Source organism: Doryrhamphus excisus, linkage group LG18 (assembly GCF_037039965.1).
Source record: "Doryrhamphus excisus strain RoL-2023G ecotype Guam linkage group LG18, RoL_Dexc_Guam_v1.1, whole genome shotgun sequence".
Taxonomy (NCBI): Eukaryota; Metazoa; Chordata; class Actinopteri; order Syngnathiformes; family Syngnathidae; genus Doryrhamphus; species Doryrhamphus excisus.
In genome coordinates, this window is record NC_136374.1 from 5430872 (window position 1) to 5446534 (window position 15663).

General features: G+C 44.5%; 3 protein-coding genes across 6 annotated transcripts; 2 read left to right on the forward strand and 1 right to left on the reverse strand.

Moving 5' to 3' along the window:
* The first annotated feature begins 67 nt into the window (after positions 1-67).
* Positions 68-6804, forward strand: tmem74b (transmembrane protein 74B). 2 transcript variants are annotated; one of them, XR_009120078.2, is made up of 4 exons: positions 68-193; positions 1076-1272; positions 1350-3048; positions 3139-6804. XR_009120078.2 is itself a non-coding variant. In XM_058055533.2 (3 exons), exons 2-3 carry the CDS (start codon positions 1126-1128, stop codon positions 1860-1862), a joined length of 660 nt encoding a protein of 219 aa, XP_057911516.2. In that variant the 5' UTR covers positions 68-193; positions 1076-1125; the 3' UTR covers positions 1863-6804. The 2 variants fall into 2 exon arrangements, 1 of the variants encoding a protein (XP_057911516.2); XM_058055533.2 differs by having other exon boundaries at positions 1350-6804.
* On the reverse strand, positions 4009-7687 carry psmf1 (proteasome inhibitor subunit 1). Of its 2 annotated transcripts, none has more exons than XM_058055530.2 (7): positions 7213-7687; positions 6766-6918; positions 5200-5282; positions 4913-5095; positions 4776-4832; positions 4366-4530; positions 4009-4284 (listed from the first exon to the last, which is right to left on the reverse strand). In XM_058055530.2, the coding sequence occupies exons 1-7, from the start codon at positions 7339-7341 to the stop codon at positions 4233-4235; spliced, it is 822 nt and encodes a 273-aa protein (XP_057911513.2). In that variant the 5' UTR covers positions 7342-7687; the 3' UTR covers positions 4009-4232. The 2 variants fall into 2 exon arrangements, with proteins under 2 accessions (XP_057911513.2, XP_057911514.2); XM_058055531.2 differs by having other exon boundaries at positions 4366-4527; positions 7213-7685.
* A 96-nt stretch (positions 7688-7783) lies between these two features.
* Positions 7784-14198, forward strand: pigu (phosphatidylinositol glycan anchor biosynthesis, class U). Of its 2 annotated transcripts, XM_058055520.2 has the most exons (12): positions 7784-7949; positions 9208-9272; positions 9573-9632; positions 10144-10206; positions 10398-10507; positions 10589-10689; positions 10775-10872; positions 10961-11115; positions 11521-11664; positions 11755-11879; positions 13045-13187; positions 13425-14198. In XM_058055520.2, exons 1-12 carry the CDS (start codon positions 7820-7822, stop codon positions 13536-13538), a joined length of 1308 nt encoding a protein of 435 aa, XP_057911503.1. In that variant the 5' UTR covers positions 7784-7819; the 3' UTR covers positions 13539-14198. The 2 variants fall into 2 exon arrangements, with proteins under 2 accessions (XP_057911503.1, XP_057911504.1); XM_058055521.2 differs by lacking the exon at positions 9208-9272 and having other exon boundaries at positions 7830-7949.
* Positions 14199-15663: the final 1465 nt, after the last annotated feature.

A 15663-nucleotide genomic window follows, 5' to 3' on the forward strand; every position in this document is an offset into this window, starting at 1 on the left:
TATAAATATTTTTGTAAGTATATTTTTGAATGAATACTGTACCTCCAATAGTGAATGTGATTTTCCCCAGAGCGACGCCCTCTAGCGGTCATCTGCCAGAAGCTGCTTTGCGCATGTCCGTTCCACTCCGGTCCCCTCTTGCATCCTTCAGTCTCCATCACTCCAGTCCCCCGCGAGGTCGCGGCACCGCCAGGTAAGCACTCCTCTTCCTCCTCATCGATGATTGACGTCTTCGTGTATGTCGATTAATGCGCACGATCACATCAGTCATTCATCGTGTGATTGATGCTGTCTGAATCTCTTCGTCTGACCGACACGCGTTCTCCTCCTTCGGCCCCGCTTATCTGCCGTCTTTCCCGGACTGTCGGTCCGTACCAAGTCACTCCGTGCTCGCCAGGCGCGGCCCGCCGCATCACACGCACGCGCGCGAAGGGATGTGCTTGCCGCTACGAGGTCGCGCGCACGTTGTCACTTGCCGCTGTGCGCGTGACAGGTGACGAGCGGTCGTCTTTGATCATGTAAATAGAAATAATCTGTTCCAGAGTCAAACTATGTCGACCATTAAAGCTTTGTGATGCACGGGCAATGTGGGGCAAAGGGACAACTGTATCAGTAGAAATGATCCGTTACTGGGTCAAGCTGTGGCTTCATGAAGTGTGCAGGCAATATTTTAAGTCCCATTTTAACATTCAGAAGTGTCATACAAATGTAAAAAAAAGCTAATCTCTACAAAATAAGAAATCGTAAAAAACAAAAGACGTTAGAAATAAAAATAACCTGTTCCAAGGTCAATACGTGGCTGCCGTTAAAGCTTTAAGTCACATTTTAATATACCTTAAGTGTGAAATAGTAAAAGCTAAGAACTAAACAATATGGGAATAGACATAATCTGTTCCAGGGTCAAACCTTGGTCATCATAAAAGCTTTTTAAGTGTACAAGCAATCATATTGCACATTGTAATTGTTCTTATGCAAAGGTAAAAAGAAGGCATCCACTGTATAATAACATGAAAGTTTGCAAAGCTGGAGTCCATGTAACTTCCTGTTTACCTTCTCTGGTGGTGATGATGTTCAGTGAGGACATGATGACGGGAGGACGACGAGCGACGTCATGATCTGACGTTCATGGACTCGTCCCTCAACACCGTAGAGCTCCAAGAGCTGCGCAGCCCCAGCGGGGGCTTCCAGAACGCTTCGTACCAACCAGACGATGAGGCGCTTCACCAGCAGGGGGCGACCAGCTGCCCTCCCTCCACCTCAGGAAGCTGCAAGGTAGACCGGCTTCTTCTTCTTCTTCTTCAGTAGAATGCAGCAGAAGTAAAGCTGACGTCGTTCTTTGTTTCCATCAGGAGCTCGCTCCTCGCTCATGCGACGAGGAGGCCGGCCACGACGAAGGTCAGGATCCGACTGAATTCTGTCGCCATGACAACCCATCCGGTGACTCTGGTTTCCTGGTGGCCCTTGTGCTGCTCCTGAGCGGCATTGTTCTGGTGGTGATCGCCTACACCGTCCCCCGGGAGGCCAAAGTGGACCCGGACTCTGTGTCGGCCCGCCAGATGGAGCAGCTGGAGATGTACTACGCCCAGCTGGGATCCCACCTGGACAAGTGCATCATCGCTGGCCTGGGCCTGCTCACGCTGGGCGGGATGTTCCTCTCCGTGCTCCTCATGGCGTCCGTCTGCCGGGGACACATGTACCGGCGCCACGCCGCCTTTGTACGACCCAAGAGGACATACGGCTCCATCAACCTGAGGATGAAGCAGCTGGCCACGGGGGAGGACGCCGAGGTGACAGCCATGGGGGAAGAGTTTTCTCGTAACACCCAGTCTGGGCTTCCCGAACCGGGAGATGTCGGCGAGTGAGACGGCTTAGGAAGGCCACGGAGGATGCTAAACAAAGCACAATCGAGATTCGCCTCCTCATTGGCTAACAGACTGAGCCATCCAATCACGGCGCAACATAACTCCTTTGCAGGTCATGACCTTCACCAGCAATACAGAGACAAGGAAGGACAACCGCTGAGAAGATGAGCCAGCATGTGAGTCAGCTGCTAGAATGAAGGAAGTAACCTTTAGCTACACGCAGCGTACTTTAAGACTACATTGATATGTAAACGTGTCGTTCATGTCCGAGTACATTAAGCCTTAATAACGAGTAAACACACTGTAACGTGTCTTCATGAACTTAATGTTTGTGTATAGAGAGCTGCATAGGCAAGAGCAATGTAAACACACACAGTTTTTATGGTGGATGTTCTTAATTGAAGTCAAACAGTCTGTAAACGGAGGAGCTGTAGTGCACAGAATGTCTAAAACTGACCATTTCCTCCATCCATGGAACCCGCTCAGTGTTGCCAGATGGCAAATTATCGCACCAGAAGCTTAAATCTATCTTCGTTTGAGGAACATTCCCATACATGCTAATAACCACGTATTGAAGGTGTCAAATGACAAATGCATGTCAAATGCGTGCAGACCTCACAGCTAGGAGACCAGCGTTCAATTCCACCCTCAACCATCTCTGTGTGGAGTTTGCATGTTCTCCCCGTGCATGCGTGGGTTTTCTCCGGGTACTCCGGTTTCTACCACATTCCAAAAACATGCTAGGTTAATTGGCGACTCCAAATTGTCCATAGGTATGAATGTGAGTGTGAATGGTTGTTTGTCTATATGTGCCCTGTGATTGGCTGGCCACCAGTCCAGGGTGTACCCCGCCTCTCACCTAAAGACAGCTGGGATAGGCTCCAGCACCCCCGCGACCCTCGTGAGGAAAAAGCGGGAAAAAATGAATGAATGTACTGAAGGTGAAATTATCATACATGTACAATAATGATGATACATCTGGCAACACTGGCAACCTACCCATGATACATTGCAACTAAAAACACATTTTTATTCTTTCTTTTAAAGAAATGTTTTTGTGAGAGTAATTGTGGAATCTCATTAACATGTTTTATTTGTTGGTGAGCAGAAAGCGGACGCAGTCTAGCTAAACATGCTAACGCTAAGATGCCGACCTGTCGTAGAAACCTGATGGCGGCCATCTTGGGTGTGTAAACAAGCTCTGGTGATTGTAGAATGAAATTTTAAAAAGGTGACAAAATGTTTGAGTTTTTATTTTTCCTTTTGCCTTATTCAGCTTGGCGGTCATGTGACTGGATATGACTTCCCCAAAATGGCGGTGTGGGGTAGAGTGGCTCTGTTCCAAAAGCTCATGTTTTGGTCTCTAAAGGTCAGTTTAAATCAATTTACCAACCTCAATGCTGTAATAGGATGTCAAATAGGTTCAACTGTTATATTTACCTCAATGTATTGATCGGAAACAAGCTAGGAAAAACAGTTGTCAAGCTTTTAGGCTTACAAATGCTATGGAAAGCCTGATGTGACGTGTTTTGTCATGTAGCAAAATGCTGACTAGCCACTTAATTTTGAATGAATATAGAATAGAACATATAACATCACATATGTATCTTTGACATGAATTATTTGGCTCGGAAGCTGTCAACAGCACTCACTGTTGCTCAGTGACGACACAAAATGCAGAACAATACGTGCTTTCACTTTTGAGTCCCCAAATACCAAAACCCTCTGTGACGACACTAGAAAAAGTGTCTAGATTTGTCGATAGATGGATTAAAATGGGTGGAGTCACATGACACGTCCAGAAGACCTTGACCACCAAGACGCTGACGATCAATCTCTGTTGTGCTGCAGCAGAATGCTCTATTTTTAGAGCACGTCCTCTCACATGACACAAAGACCTTGTGAGGTGCAGGCATGCCTGCCGTCCTCTGCAGAGGACGACATCCCAGTGGATCGTCATGCGGTTCTCAGGTCAAGAGCAGAGTCTCATCCATCATCCTGCAGCTTCTGGTAGAAGCCTGAAATATGACTTTTAACTTTTGGTCATGGACTCACCACCTTGTTGCTAGGTTACCAAGACAAAGTAATCTATTACTCTGAATGTGTGTTGCTTGCATGCTGACTATTAGAAACACCACAGCTGCAACAACTTTTACAATTTATTCTAAATCTAAAACAAATACATAAAAAAAAATCCAAAGCAAAATAATTTTTTTTTTGTGGTTGAAGCGAAACGAAGCGTTGCCATGTTTTCATCACAAATCCTTCAGAAGTAGAAGATGACAATCAGTCCATGAGGAGAAAAGCTCTGATTGGCTAATGAACAGGAAGCAATGAGTGCATGGCACTCTGGAAAAATGGCAGGGGGCACTACATGAACATGTCGTCATAGCCTGGGGGGGGCATGTGGTCTGGATCCGGCCTGAAGAACACAAGAACCCTTTTGTGAGCCAAAATGAGATGAGAGCATTCCGAAAGGGGCCGACCTGTCTGTGTGTCTCACCCGGGTCTGTGGCGTCCGATTGGGCCAAACGGGTCAAAGCGGGCACCTGGGGGGACGGCTCCTGGGGGCAAGATGTCCGGGATTCCGCTGGACGGGTCGAAGCCGGAGCGAGGGTAACCCAACCTCAGCGGGTCTACTAGCATCCCACCTCCGGCGCCAGACCTGCTAGAAGGTCAGGATGGTTCTGTTAGCATGTGTCAAATGGTGCACTTAGCATTTTCAGTGCTTAAGTGCATTCATGCATTGTCAATACTCTTTGGTGTACTCAAAACTGTACAGTACACTTCACTAAGTGTACTTACAGTGTAATGCAGTCTAGTACTGTTGTCAAAAACTTTGCACACTCAGAAACTAAGTGCACAGTGTACTGATGGAAGTATCAAAGCAAGGTCGTCAGCTGGTGGACTCACCCCAATGGATCTAGATCCGCCCCTCCCACCGAGAAAGGCGGCGCCACGGCATCAGGCCTGAAAGAAACACACGCTGGGGTTGTCACCAGCAGGAACGCACAACAAAGCCTTTTCACAGTTTGTACCCAACTCCTGACCAGTGAGTCTGTGCTCCGTGGCGGGGGTGCCTGCCGGAGACACGGAGAGGGTCGTCGTTGTCGTCATCGCCCTCTCGCTGCGTCCGCCTGCTCCGCTCCGTCTGGGCTTGTGTTGGCTTTTCCTGCGACGGCAGCAGCTGACTGCTGACCTTTGCTGCCAGGCCGCCGGCGTCCTTGTAGACTCTAAAATACAACAATAAATCAATCGCACTGACGCACTGTAGCGCCTTCTCATTTTCACAGGTGGACTGTGCACATGGCATCCAGCGTTGGTGGCACCCACCTACCGGTCAAACGTCTGCAAGTGGTCCTTGTCCACGTGCTCGTTGAGGTTGACGATTAGGTCGGACCCCTGCTGTGTGCTGCGGTTCTTCAAACACAATGAGATCAATGTCGAGACTCAATTGACAAATTGGTACAAAAAAGAGACACAATTAGATGCCATCATTAAACATGAGATGAGACACCACAATGAGAAAAAAAACAGTTCCATAAATGAGACACATAAATGAGATACACATTGTCACAAAAACAAGAAATAAAAAGTGAGACATAATGCAAAGAGACATCGCAATGAGAAAAAAATGTGTTTCATAAAAGGAAACACACTGACATGAAAATGAGGAAAAAAAATTTGTTCCATAATTGAGACACACAAATGAGATACACAGACACAAAAATGAGACATAATGCGATGAGACACCAAAATGAGGGAAAAAATTAATTCCATCAATGAGGCACACATTGACACAAAAATGAGAAATAAAAAATGAGACATGCACAAATGAGACACAAACATGGAAAAAATGTGAAAAAAAATACGATACACAACGATGATACACACTGACACAAAAATGAGAAATAAAAACTGAGACACCACAATGAGGAAAAGAAAATTAGTTCCATAATTGGGACACACAAATCAGACAAATGCGATGAGACACCAAAATGAGGAAAAAAATTAATTCCATAAATGAGGCAGACAAAAAATGAGACACAATGAGATGAGACAAGCACAAATGAGACACAAACATAGAAAAAATGTGAAAAAAAATACGATACACAACAATGATACACACAGACACAAAAATGAGAAATAAAAAATGAGACATAATGTGATGAGACACCACAATGAGGAAAAAAATTAGTTCCATAAATGAGGCCCATAAATGAGATACACATTGACACAAAATTAGATCTTTTGACATGAGACACCACAATGAGAAAGTAAATTAGAAAAGAAAATTTGTTTCATAAATGGGACACACATTGACACAAAAATGAGAAATAAAAATGAGACATAATGAGATGAGACACCAAAATGGGAAACAAAAATGATAAGGAAAAAAAACAGATGCACAAATGAGACACAAACATTTGAAATAAAAAAATACACAATGATGGGACACAAAAATGAGATGCAGATTGGCACACAAAAAAGAGACACAATAGGATCAATAGACGCATGATATGAGACACCACAATGGAAATGAGAAACAACAAATGAGACACATAATTGGGACACAAAAATTAGAATCAAATGACACATGAGGCAAAAAATGAGACACATCAGATAAGATATGACAATAAGAAACAAAAATGATGAGACGCAGAACGGAAAATAAAAAATAGAAACATAAAATGAGACACCTCAATGACAAGGAGACATAATGATGACGCAAAAATAAAACGCATGATGATGCAAAATAAAAATAAAAACTAGACAAAAGGATGAGACACAAAGGGACCAAAAATGAGACACAATGAGATACAAACACAATGAGAGCACTTAAGCAGTGACACATCTCTGCCAAATGCAAAGACGCGGGAAGTGAGGTCATGTGGTGTCCTACCATCAGGTTGAAGATAAGGGCAGAGTCCACCAGCAGGGCTTTGAGTAGCAGCTGGACGTCTCCGAGTTCCGACGTGTACCTGAGCGTGTACTCCACCTTACTGCTGCTCCAGTCTGACGGCAACAGCTCGGACTTCTTGTCGCTGCTTCGAGGCTGCCACACAAAACAGACAAGAACATGAAAGTCTGCAAGTGCTGGCGTACGACGCAAATACACCCTCTAGTGGCCGTAAGCACAATCTGCTGAGTAAGTGCTATCATTTTCTGAAGCTGGACTGAAGCTCACTAGTTACACTAGTCACATTTTGTTCCTTTCGACATTTACATATTAAAATGTTTACTAGCCTTATCATGTTAACTAAAGGCAGGTGGGAAAACCTACCACCTTAATACAATTTCAGGTGTTAAAACAGCAGCATGTTAAAGCCAGTTACATGACGTTGCTCACCTCTTCCCCGGAGCCAACGCACTTGTATCCGCTTTTGATGACTTCCCAGTGAACGAGACACACGATGGCGTCTTGGGGACAAGAGATGTTTCCACCGCAGCACGAATATAACAGCTCTAAACCCGCCATGGCTCCTCCAGGCACGACCAAAATGAAAGCGACGGTTTCCGGACGACCGCACTTGCTTTTTGTGCGTGTCAATGTAGATGCACAAAGAAGAACCGCTAGCAATGGCTTTTGGAGCCTAGACAACACAATTAACCGGCGGGAAATGAAATACAATACAATACAATTACCAACAAACTGTCAGTGTCGTAATTCAGCTAACTGCGATGGCTTCGTCGAATGTGTTTTGATCCCGACACCTAATATGTCCCCCTGAAAACATCAGCTCACACTATTGTTCCGCACTCGTTGGTTGTGTGCTTAAATATGGAGGTTTTATCGTATGGAGTCAATGAAATCGACAATGAAACAACTTAACACAAATTTACGCGGAATAATTAAAAAACACCGCTTTGTTTGTGCGTTTAAGGTTTAGCATAAGCGAGAGTTCATTACAAGACTTCACTTCCCAGCATACCCGTGCAAGGGTGGAGATGCCAAGATGGCGGCGCCATTGACGATGCTGCTGATCGTGGCTGTCACCGTCAGAGCACTTCTTTTTAGGTCGTCTGTTGCAGATTTAATCGCCGAGAGGGTAGAAGTTGTGTCTCCGTTAACGGCCTGGAAAAGAGGTGAATCGCTTTTTTTGTCATCCCGATTTCCTCCATTGTGATGTTGCCCGGCCGGCGGAGTGTCAAACCGGTCTGACCACTAACTCGCTGCGGTGTTAGCATACTGTTAGCATCCACACGTCAAATGGGAAGAAACTGTGATGTTACCTTTTGCGAGAAGGTTTTTGCTACAATGTATTTTTCAATCATATACTAGTCCACCAAAACATAAAACAACTACACTACCTAACAGCTTTAAGTGTGCATCATATAATACTGTGAGTCAAAAACCGATATAGGTGACAATTTCCATTCTTACAACATATAGAATTTGTTTTTACTTACATTTACTTAAATTAGGCAATTTTTCGACTGAAAGGTCATAAATGTGAAGCTGTCCTGGAACTATATGGCATAGGGGGATGGATTTGGGTTCTTCCAAAAGTTAACAAGCTAAAGTTTTATCCCCCATATGCGCAAAATGTGTCAATGTCACTGACATTGAGTTCGAATACGATGAAAAAGTGATTATTTTTAGGTTACATATGCATGTGCCTTAAAAACAACAGGCACGGAGGTGTGGACTACAAAATGGCCATGAGTCTTTACCTCATTCATTCATTTTCTACACCCTGGACTGGTGGCCAGCCAATCACAGGGCACATATACACAAACAACCATTCACACTCACATTCATACCTATGGACAATTTGGAGTTGCCAATTAACCTAGCATGTTTTTGGAATGTGGGAGGAAACCGGAGTACCCGGAGAAAACCCACGCATGCACGGGGAGACCATGCAAACTTCACATAGAGAGTGTGGAATTGAACCCTGGTCTCCTAACTGTGAGGTCTGCGCGCTGTTTCACATTTCCCAGTGATCAGTTAGATGTGGTCAAAGTATTCTTGACACTTTAACTTTGGTTGTCATTGTTGGTAAAATAAGACACAAAAATAAACATGCAGGACGTCCGTGCTTTCAGAACATAAGCTCAACTATCAACCGTCGATTTTTCGATTTAATTGGCTCTCCAAGTGTCATTATCATGAAGATTGGATGAAACTGGCCAAAGAGATTTTTGTCAGAAGAGGCGAGCTTATCAAATGTTAGGTTGTTGTACAGTTGGCTTCATGTGTCAGTGTGACTGGTCTAACATTAGTGTTTACTGAGCCTGCAGTCATACTCGTGTCCCGGAATGATGGGTTGCATCTCCAGCCAAATTCTCATGAATAAAGTATCCTTTAGTGACATAACATTTTGTGTGATTGCGATTGCAGTGATTGAAGGTTTGGCTCTACTTGACTTGGGAGTCTCGCCGTATTCCGGAGATGTTTTCCATGAGGTGAGAATAGAATCTTTACCAACATTTTGAGCGATGGAATTGCTATGGCCTACACTGTAGGCCATAGCCATTCCATAGACATTACTGTAGGCCCTACAGTAATGTCCAAATGCTCCAAACACAGAAATGATTAAAAACCCAAATCACACAAACTCAATAAACATGCGCAACTGAGCTGCAAGAACCAAACAAATGCAAAAAGAAAAATCGTGAGGTTTTGGGTCATGTCTGCGTTTGGAGCGTTTTCACCTTTGCACTTGAGTTTGCACTTGTCCAAAAGTCTTTTTTTCCCCTCCATAGACTCCTCTCATTATCTACCTCTTCCACTTCCTGGTGGACTATGCCGAGATAACATTCATGGTGAGTAATGTCTGCATACTTCAGGCCAGTAAAGGGAAAAAAAGACGGTATAATAAAGTTTTAATCAGCCATCACCGAATGGTGGCCCTCGATCAAGAGCCGGACCCAGTGATGGCCCTTTCTGGACCTGGGACCAATCACAGTATCAAATATAATAATAATAACATATAATCATGGACATGAACCTGTAATTATTTCGGCTATTACGGTTAACGTGACGGCAAAGGCAGTGAAAATAAATGAATCCATCCATTTCCTATTTAAGTTAATAATAAGCCTCTTGTGTTCATTCAGTGTTTGTACCTTTTATAGTTACCAAAATGCGACCTGTGAGCCACATGTGGTCCTCGAGGTGCACTTTGCACACCCACGCCTTTGCTAGGTTGTCACGTATCATGATGATTTGAAGCACATTTTCCCACACATTGTTGCTAAACTCTTTAGCCACGCTACCGCTTTTGGGGCGTTTGATGCTCGTCAGTGACAAAGACGCTTTGTGTCTTCTCTATAGCTGGCCGACGGCATCGTGGCGGTGGCGCTCTACTATGCCGCGCAGGACTACAACAAGCAAGTGGTGAGAACATGTTTGAAATGTATACACGTGCATGTTATTCAAATTATAATTGAAAAAAAATCAATTCTTTGACTATTTCACTGTGTTGAATCTTGAGTTTATTTATTGGACACCAGGAAGTAATGCGTGTGTGTGTTGGTATCATAACTTTGTAAGCACAACTTCCTCCTCAGTATACAGTATGTGTTCAGTTCAGGAAGCAGAAATATGCCCTGGAAGCAGACCGCTACCCCCCCGACTGTCACGAGCTGGTCCGTAGCCCCAAAGAGATGCACTACATCCCCCTGAAGGTGGCCATGTTGTAAGTACTGCATCTCAGTTGATGGCATAGCCAATGAAGTGACTATGCCCCCCCCCCCCACACACACACTTCCACCCGCAGCTACCTGCTGAACCCGTTCACCATCCTGTCCTGCGTTGCCAAGTCCACATGTGGCCTGAACAACGCCGTGGTGTCCCTCTTCATCCTGTCCACCATTAAAGGTAAAGTCGCATCTTCTGATGTGACCCAACACCCCTCTTCGCCACTGTGTCAGCTTGACGCATTTTTCTTTGTTTCCCATGGCAGGAAATGTCCTGCTCAGCGCCATCTTCTTGGCCCTGGCCACTTACCAGAGCATCTACCCTCTGACACTGTGCACTGCCGCTCTGCTCTACCTGATGCAGGTTTGTTGGCCGCTCACATTCTCCAACATGGTTGCCACCTGCCGACTGACAAAATACTGTATGTATGTATTTGTGTGTGTGTGTCCAGCGCCAGTTCATCCCTATCAACATCCGGCGGGTCAGCTTCTGGTGGTTTGTTGCTCAGTACGCCTTCATGTACCTGGGCAGCCTCTTCGTCATCATCTGCCTCTCCTTTTTCCTGCTGGGCTCCTGGGACTTTGTGCCCTCCGTCTACGGCTTCATGTGAGAATCTTTGATTTGGCTTTCGTCTGAATCAACAAACCTGTCAGGTGATGCTCATTTTGGGTGTCAGGCTTACACCTGCACCCCCTTCAGGTGCAGCAGACCACCCGAGGGCTTTTCCATGCCGCAATGATGTCAGACTGATTTAAATGTTAAGATGAAATAATTCATCATTCATATGAACCTATATGTCATTTTATGCCAACATCGGTCAGCAGATGTTATTGGATAGCCCGTATTTTTATGGATGAAAATGTTATAGGAAAAGATTTATAACAGATCGGGGCTCAAGTTAGGGTCCATTACAAATGAATGCCTTGGTCATGTGATCATTGTTGACCATGACGGGCGTGTCCCACCGCTCTGATGATGGTCATGTGACGATGTGGTTTTGTCTTGCTGCAGCCTCACCGTTCCAGACTTGACCCCCAACATCGGCCTCTTCTGGTATTTCTTCGCAGAGATGTTTGAACACTTCCGCCTCTTATTCCTCTGCGTCTTCCAGATGATTGTCTTCTTCTACACCATCCCTATGTCCATTAAGCTCAAGTGGGTCCCTCTGCCGTGGAAGTCTTGATGTTTTTGTCCCTCGTAGCGTCAACGCGCGTGTGTGTGTGTGCGTGCGTGCATCTCTTCCAGGGAGCATCCGGTGTTTCTCATCTTCATGCAGCTGGCGATCATCTCCATCTTCAAATCCTACCCCACGGTGGGCGACAGCGCCCTCTACATGGCCTTCCTCCCTGTGTGGAGTTACCTGTACAGATGTGAGTTTCATACAGCAGTTGAAATATCATGTTTGTCCTGCTACCTTACCAGAGATGCTCAATATTGGCTTTCATGCTGATCTCTGATGTAGTCCAGCACTTCATATTGGCTTTTTCTTGAAACCAGGGATGTACAAACCTTTTCCAACAACGGCCACACAGTGACAAGTGAAAGAATGCAAGAGTCACTTTAATATTTAGCATAGCATGCTAAGAAGTTTCAAGTTTGTCACATTATTAACTGAAAACCTGAATGAACAGCACATTTATCCACCTCATGCACTAAAAGTGCAAATTTTGCCCACACTCGCAAGTACAGTGGCTTGGGACCGGGGCTTTATAGCCATTGCCTGATGGATGATCACATCGTGAGCGTCAAACTCGCCACACCCTGCCAACCCCCCACCAATCTAAAGCTTTTTAAAGAACATTTTTGAGGCGCGTTTTGCAGGGTGCAAATCTTCTATCACTCTCACACAGACAGGAAGTCCCACACACAGCAGACATGCTTGTTCTGAGCAAGTATCAGTCAATTTTTCACTGATATCGGCCGATGCCGATCGGTCGGAGCACTCCTACTTTTACATTTGTAACAGCTCAAATATCTAAACGATAGCGACATAAAGGGACACACACAAAGGGGTTGTTGGTTTACAAATAATAATTTATTTACAAATATAGCACCTGAACTCTTTGCAATTTTCACATTTGTAACTGAACTGTGTGTGCATGCATGAAAAATTCCACTACAACCTTCTATTCACATATTTTGACTTCATTTATTATTTGTCATTAGTACGACTTTTTTCCCTTAACATTTTGACTTTCATGTTAATTTTTTCAGTTTTCATTTAAGAATGTTGATTAAAAACCCCAAAACAAAACCAGTGGGCTGCAAATTGGCCTAAGGCCACCTCAATCTGTCATGTCACGAACACAAGATTCTTCCTTTACTGTGGTGCATTTCACACAAAAACACAGTTTTATGCAAAATGAGACAAATACTGCAATACATGTACTCTAATATTATGTATTGAGGCCTCTCAGTATCGGCCGGCTGACGTTATCGGGCATCCCTAGTTTAAAGGTTCCTATTCCTGTAAAGCGAAAGTCTCTAAAAGTCATAGCAGGTGTAATGAAAGTGCAATTGTTTTTGTTCACACAGTCCTGAGGAACATCTTCCTGGTTACCTGCGTCATGGTGGCCTGTTCGGCACTCTTTCCGGTCCTCTGGCACCTCTGGATCTACGCCGGCAGTGCCAACGCCAACTTTTACTACGCCACCACACTGCTGTTCAACCTGGCTCAGGTATGACCGCTTTTCACGGGTGCAGCGTACTAGCCGTATTTGCCGTAGAGGGGGACAAACAGGAAAGCGTCTACTCTGAACAGGCCTGTTTGTAGTTTTTGATCTTTAGGGTGTTTTCAATGACTAACCTGTGATGATTGTAGAAAAGAGCGAGTGGCGTCAAAGTTCTGTTCATTCTGAGCCTCAAAATGGTTGTGATGGTTTTAGCCCTGCCCGCTGACGTCCTCCTCCCTGCAGATCTTGCTGGTGTCGGATTACTTCTATGCCTTCTTGAGGAGAGAGCACCATCTCACTCACGGACTCTATCTGAAGAGGAAAGATGGCTCGGCGGCCACCCTGATTCTCAAGTAAACCTCCGGCGTGGAAGCCTGGACGCGGGGGCGGCGGAGCTACATCCTCATGTAAACTGATCAGGGTCAAAGATGCTCCGAGACCAGCAGTCCGCACACATGTGGATGCGTGCAAGGAACAATGTCATGTGATGTCGGGATGTGAGGACACAACCTTTGACACCTCACGGACCTCCTTGCAGGAATTTATTTTGAAGAGGGATCTTTTTATTGTGACTTTTCAGCGTCTCAGATCTTTTCTTCCCTCGCCATGTTTAGTTTGTGAAGATCACGTGAACTCAAGTCCTCCAAGACGATGACGAGGAAGTTGGTCCGGCTGAGCTGACTATTACGTTTGCGGAACAACATCAAGTGAACAAGTGATGCATTCATTTACAGAATGTAGATTAGGATCGGAAAGGAGTCGTTTCAGACAAATTGTAGCTTTGAATGCCGATTTGGGAAGTTTTTCCCGTCACAGGAAGTTAACGTTCCTTCGATGACCGTTAGCTTTTCGAAATGAAACCATATGGAAGGAAACTTGAAAATACTGATTGTAATTGATCTTTTATTTTTTACTGAAAAAGTCTCACTTTTATTTTGATGCACTGTGACGCTTTCATGAATGAGTTTTTGTTCAAAAGGGTTTATGTATTTGTTCTGATTAAACGTCTTAATTTAATATGTTTGTTTGCTTGTCTTTGCTAAATACTTTCAAGGAATATGAAGCTTGACCCACCATAAATATGGTTCCTACCGTTTACCTCAGGGGTTTCTAAACTTTATCCAATGAGGGCCAGATAGAGCAAAAGAAAGGATGCAGCTTTGTAATAGAAGACGTCTCCTGCACCCTGGGCGAGGCCCTGTCAGGACGCCACGCCGGACGTCATGCATCTTAAGTTTAAAAAATACATGCAACTGGTAATTTGCATTATCAGCATTATCTAAAACTATTATACAACAAGTTCATGTTTTTATTAAAAATCATTTTGAAAATGTTCCAAGTCATGTATTTAGTTGTCATTTGATATTTTGCATGTTTTGACAGCAGCTACACCAATAAAGTGGAGTTTTATGTATAAGTTTTGCTGTTTCATTCCCTTGTATTAAGTCTAGTCTAGTCTACACCAGTTTTAAAGTCGCTACATTGGCCCCCCGTCCGCTTCAGGATGGATTTTAAGATTCTCTTACTGGTTTTTAAATGTCTTAACGGCCTTGCACCTTCTTATTTATCTGATCTGCTTTTACCATATCAACCCCCGTGGGCCCTGCGGTCCTCCGGCACTGGCCTTTTAACAATACCAAAACCCAGAACAAAAACCCACGGTGAGGCAGCATTTAGCCACTATGGCCCCCACCTGTGGAACAGCCTGCCGGAGAGTCTCAGGACTGCAGAGACTGTTGATATTTTTAAAAAAAGATTAAAGACACACCTTTTTAATCAGGCTTTTAACTAATATTTTTAAACTTTTCTTCTGGTTTTATCGTTTTAGTTCTATTTTATGATCTTAGTCTTTAGCTTTTAACTCCAGTATTTCCTCAGGGGGGTCCTCCACACAGGGGGCTGTGTCGGGTCTGCTGAGGGGGTGCCATCCTTGGGTCCCTTCAACCCGGCCGGCTGGGAGTTCCTCCCTTTGATGTGGGGGTCCGCCTGTCTGTCGGAGTCAGGGGGCCCGGGTGCTGGTCCCCCGATGGCACAGCCTGCGGCTCCTCCCAGTGTGGACGGCCCCAAAGGTGGCATTTCCTTGATCCTCAGTGCCATGCCATGTCTCCCTACTGTGTGTGATTGTGTGTGTGTACTAGTATGAGGGGTTAGAGGGAGGGGCTTTCTTAGTAATTGTTCTTCCCTTTTAATTGTGGTAATTGTTTTTAATTCTGTAAAGCACTTTGTGTTGCATGTCTTTGCAGGAAAAATACTCTACAAATAAAGTTGATTTGATTTAGTTATGTGATGCATCTTTTATTTTATTCAGTCTACTTTTAGCACAGTTTCATGTTTGCGTCGGCATTTGTTTTCAGCAGCTGTTTGCAACGACTGTAGACGGAACTTGTAAATATGACTCATTGATATTGGTAAGATATTTATGTGAATATCATTGGTAAGATATTTATGTGAATATCCATCCATCTTCTATGCGCTAAGCCTT